General features: G+C 56.0%; 1 protein-coding gene across 1 annotated transcript; it reads left to right on the top strand.

Moving 5' to 3' along the window:
* Window positions 1-1,661: 1,661 nt before the first annotated feature.
* Window positions 1,662-4,283, top strand: HES1 (hes family bHLH transcription factor 1). Its single transcript, XM_049628396.1, has 4 exons — window positions 1,662-2,119; window positions 2,256-2,351; window positions 2,614-2,701; window positions 3,361-4,283. Exons 1-4 carry the CDS (start codon window positions 2,012-2,014, stop codon window positions 3,909-3,911), a joined length of 843 nt encoding a protein of 280 aa, XP_049484353.1. The 5' UTR covers window positions 1,662-2,011; the 3' UTR covers window positions 3,912-4,283.
* Window positions 4,284-5,113: the final 830 nt, after the last annotated feature.

Genomic DNA, 5,113 nt, shown 5'->3' with positions numbered 1-5,113 from the left:
CCCGGCCGCCCGCCGGCGGCCTCCCGGGCGCAGCGAGGGGGAGCTGCCCGGCCGCCCTGGACCCAGGGAAGGGGCGGGCGGCGCGAAGCCGCTTTAACCGCAGCCGCCGAGCGGAGGCAGGAGGCTGACCCGGCCGCTTCCTAAGTGCGGTCAGGCATCTCGTGACCGCGGCGGGCGCCGGGGGCCCCTCGGGGGAAGGGAGGGAGGGCCGGGGCAAGGAGCAAACAAGAATGCCCCCACTCCTCCCCCGGGCTGTTGCTAGCGAGGCTTTCGGCGGAGTTAAAACCCCAAGCCCGAAATCAGGGGTGGAGTGGGGGGTTGGAATAATTCCCCACTATCCACCCCGGGGCGTGCGCTCCCCGCCCGGAAGGGCTGACCTTGGCCGGGGAAAGGCGGGGGGCGGTGGTAAGCGCCGGGGCTCGGCTCCCAGCCCGCCGCCCCCTCGGATTCCTGGCGCGGCGGGGGCCGGAGGAGGGGGCCCCGGACACACACACACACCCCACACGCAGCGCGCGCCAATGAGCCCCGGCCAGGCGCAGGGGGCGGGGTTTTCCCAGGCTCGAGCACAGCAGCTGCTATTTACCTTCTTGGCTTCTCCCGGGGACCGAGAACCAGCCCCCGCGCTCCGCCGCCCGCCGCCGCCCCCCGCCTCCCTGCCCCCGGGGCGCGCGCACACACACTCACACACGCACGCACACACACATCCTCCCGGCCCGGCCGCAGCCGCGGCGGCAATAAAACATCCTGGCACGTGCTCCGGCTCCAGGCGCGCCCTCGCCGGCCGGCTGATGTCAAACTGCATCTCGGCTGGTGTAGCTCTTAAAGGGCCCGCGCGCGCCGGGTGGCGAGGCTGCCCCGGCCGCCCGCGGGCGAGAAGGAGGGGAGAAGCTGCCGCCCGGCCCGCCACCTCAACGTGCTGAGAGTCTGTGGGTGGAAAGGAAAAGGGTGGCGAGGGCGCGCGCGCGTCCCTGAGGCCTTGCCATCAAAGCCCCCTTGTTCATCTTTCATTTGAAATTCCATTTCCTTTCTGCCCAGTTGGAAATTATTCTGATTGTTTCCTGGGGAAGCGCGGGATCCAAGGCCCCAACTCCAGAAGAGGAATGAGGGGCGGGGGTGGGGGATTAAAAAAAGAACACCTTGCTCTGAAAAATCGCAAGTGTAAGGTAGGCATTTTTTTTTCCTTATTCTGCATGCGAAAGGTTTTTTTTGTGGGTTTTTTTTTTTTTGCCCTTTTTCTGCATGATCGATTTTCATTATCTTCCTTACCCCAATGTATAGAGTCTGAGCGGGAAATCACTTAGATGTATCGGTAACTCACGCCCTTGCACAGTTCTCCTCTTTTATCCCTGTCCTTCTAAATCTTTTTTTAGAATATATTTCAAATGAACTTATTAGTATCAAAGCAGCTCTGTTACACACGTGAAAGGAAATAAAGAGCAAAGACGCTGGCCCCAAAAGAAATAAACTAGACTGGAGCAAAACCTGCGGAAAAATCTACTGTAAAGCAAAGCCCAGCAGGGAGAATAGCAAAGGGTTAAAATCCTTTTGATTGACGTTGTAGCCTCCGGTGCCCCGGGCTCAGGCGCGCGCCATTGGCCGCCAGGCACAAGGCCTGGCGGCCAATGGGGGGGCGCGGTCCACGAGCGGTGCCGCGTGTCTCCTCCTCCCATTGGCTGAAAGTTACTGTGGGAAAGAAAGTTTGGGAAGTTTCACACGAGCCGTTCGCGTGCAGTCCCAGATATATATAGAGGCCGCCAGGGCCTGGGGATCACACAGGATCCGGAGCTGGTGCAGATAACAGTGGAATCCCCCGTCTACCTCTCTCCTTGGTCCTGGAATAGCGCTACCGGTCACCAAGTAGCCATAAGATAGTATAATAAACCCTCAGCACTTGCTCAGTAGTTTTGTGAAAGTCTCCAGTGAAAGGGACATAAACAAAACAATTTTTTGTGTGAAGGACTCCAAAAATAAAATTCTCTAGGGATTAAAAAAAAAAAAAAAGCAACAGAAAATGCCAGCAGATATAATGGAGAAAAATTCCTCGTCCCCGGTGGCTGCTACCCCAGCCAGTGTCAACACGACACCGGATAAACCAAAGACAGCATCTGAGCACAGAAAGGTAAGGGCAGTACCACTATCTCTCTGCAGCCCTAAGAAATTAAGTCGGGGTTGGGGGGCTCCTTTCTTCCTTTAAACTCCGGGGTGAAATGGCAGATCCCATGGGAACTCAGGGCTCTATTTTTATTTCTTTCCAGTCATCCAAGCCTATCATGGAGAAAAGACGACGAGCAAGAATAAATGAAAGTCTGAGCCAGCTGAAAACACTGATTTTGGATGCTCTTAAGAAAGATGTAAGTGGGCAATGCTGCTTTTTTTTTTTTTTTAATTAAAACAAAATACTATTTCTTAGATACTCAACGTGAAACCTCCTCGCTGACGGGATCGTCCTCGCTGGCACTGCATTCCCTGAGGCGGGAGGGCCGGGCCCCTCCCGGGTCTAGGGATGTCGGCGCCGGGGCCGGGGGGCGGAGGGGGGGGTGTGTGGGAAGGAACCACAGCACACCGAGGCGGCTGGCGGGGCTCTCACTTCACTGCCTTGCCTCTTCTGTGCAGAGCTCGCGACATTCCAAGCTGGAGAAGGCGGACATTCTGGAAATGACAGTGAAACACCTCCGGAACCTGCAGCGGGCGCAGATGACGGGTGAGGGCGGCTTGCCGCGAGTCCCCCTCTGCGGGCGTCCCTTTCGCCCCGCGGTGATTTCTTCCAGACTTCCGCCCGTGGTTGTGAGAGGCATTCAGCTACATTTTACTGCCTTGGCTCACTCTTGCGTTCCCACGGTCTGGGGCTTATTTATAGCCACAACTCCAAGTTGTTACTGTTCCGGAAAGGGAGGGAGGGAGGTTGTAGCGGCGAGGGTGGCGGGCGGCTTGGCAGTGGGGGAAGCTGGTGCCGACGAAAAGACTCAGAACCGTGGCGGGTCTGGGGGTCATCTGGTTTAGCACTCCCCGCTTTCCTATTAAAGAAGGGAAAGGGGGCCGGGTGGGGGGGGGGGGGGGGGGGGGGAGGTGGTGGTGGAGGGCATTGCCCAAGGTCACATCGCGCGCACGGAGGATAAGGGGAGGATGTGAGGCTGTATGGGTTAAAATGGAGCGACCAGGAATGGAGAGGCACCGCCTCGGTTTCGGTCGCCAAGCTGGTGTGGAGAGGTGGACGATTTTTCTAAACAACCTCCCTCTAGCCGGGGGCAGTTCCGCGGGCGGGTGGTCAGGGAGGAGCACCGCGGGGACCTCCCAGGGCGGAGGCGGTGGCCTCGGGGCCAGGGCCATTGGATGACCCGTCTGTCTCCTTCTGGCCCGCAGCCGCGCTAAGCACAGACCCGAGCGTGCTGGGGAAGTACCGCGCCGGCTTCAGCGAGTGCATGAACGAGGTGACCCGCTTCCTGTCCACGTGCGAGGGCGTTAACACTGAGGTGCGCACCCGGTTGCTCGGCCACTTGGCCAACTGCATGACCCAGATCAACGCCATGACCTACCCCGGGCAGCCGCACCCCGCCTTGCAGGCGCCGCCGCCGCCCCCGCCGGGACCCGGCGGCCCGCAGCACGCGCCGTTCGCGCCGCCACCGCCGCTCGTGCCCATCCCCGGGGGCGCGGCGCCCCCTCCCGGCGGCGCGCCCTGCAAGCTGGGCAGCCCGGCTGGAGAGGCGGCTAAGGTGTTCGGCGGCTTCCAGGTGGTGCCGGCTCCGGACGGCCAGTTTGCCTTCCTCATCCCCAACGGGGCCTTCGCTCACAGCGGCCCCGTCATCCCAGTCTACACCAGCAGCAGTGGGACCTCCGTGGGCCCGAACGCAGTGTCGCCTTCCAGTGGCCCCTCGCTCACGGCAGACTCCATGTGGAGGCCGTGGCGGAACTGAGGGGCTCAGGTCACCCCTTCACCTAAACTCCCAACCCACCTCTCTTCCCTCGGGATACACAACAGGAACTTGGACACTGGGAGAGAAGAGGACTTTTGTGATTAAGTGGTTACTTTGTTTTTTTTTAATTTCTAAAAAGTTACTTTTTTGTAGAGAGCTGTATTAAGTGACTGACCATGCACTATATTTGTATATATTTTATATGTTCATATTGGATTGCGCCTTTGTATTATAAAAGTTCAGATGACATTTCGTTTTTTACACGAGATTTCTTTTTTATGTGATGCCAAAGATGTTTGAAAATGCTCTTAAAATATCTTCCTTTTGGGAAGTTTATTTGAGAAAATATAATAAAAGAAAAAAGCGTGAAGGCTTTTATGTCTTAGAACTGATTATTTCAGAATATGTGTAAAAAAAAAAAGTTCTTGGCAGAATTTGGATTACACGCAACCTGAGAATTCAGTCACTGGCCCTTTTGTTATTAAAAGAACATTTTTAACAATCCATCAAGCCTTTACCAACCCTCCACGAACTAAATTCCACTAAATTTGCAAGAACTCATCTATTATGGCTACTCTAGTCAATTTGTGGTCAATCTCCTCAAGGATTTCAGAATTTTTTTAGTTGCAGTTCAGTCCCGGTTCTCACACTAGCTCCTCTGAAGAAGATAGAACCGGACTGAAGTCATGAAGTTAATCAGTCGAGTAATGTGTGCCCCCAGCACCTTGAGAGAGACCCCTGCAGCACTACTATCCTGGGAAACACATGGACACCCAATGTAAATGGATGCAGCCTCAGCCTTCTAGTGTTGGAGCCTGTTTAATTAGGCAATACTTAGGTGCAGCTACACATTCCCTTGTACCAGCCTCTAAAAGTTTGAAATGCCTCTCTGCACCCTCTTCAAGCAAGCTGAGAAGGTCAACAGATTCCTTCTGCCAAGGGACAGCTAGTTAGACTCCCAAGTGGAGCCCAAGTCCAGATGATTAACACCAGACATATGTTTTTGATAAGTTTCTGCGCTTGGCTCTAATAGAGAAAGCATGTGGAGGCCGCTCTGGCAGGCACACAGGCCATCTTCCCTTTAATACAAACAGCAAGCGACCCCTTCGCTTGGTCATGCCCCATTTCCAGGCAAGATGTGGGCTCCAGATAGAAGCAAAAGGGTTGTCTCGGGTTTCAGCTCACATAACCCTCCTTAACAA

This window comes from Panthera uncia, chromosome C2 (assembly GCF_023721935.1).
Source record: "Panthera uncia isolate 11264 chromosome C2, Puncia_PCG_1.0, whole genome shotgun sequence".
Taxonomy (NCBI): Eukaryota; Metazoa; Chordata; class Mammalia; order Carnivora; family Felidae; genus Panthera; species Panthera uncia.
The sequence above is the reverse complement of the archived record's forward strand: the minus strand, read 5'-3'. Positions and strand labels throughout refer to the sequence as shown.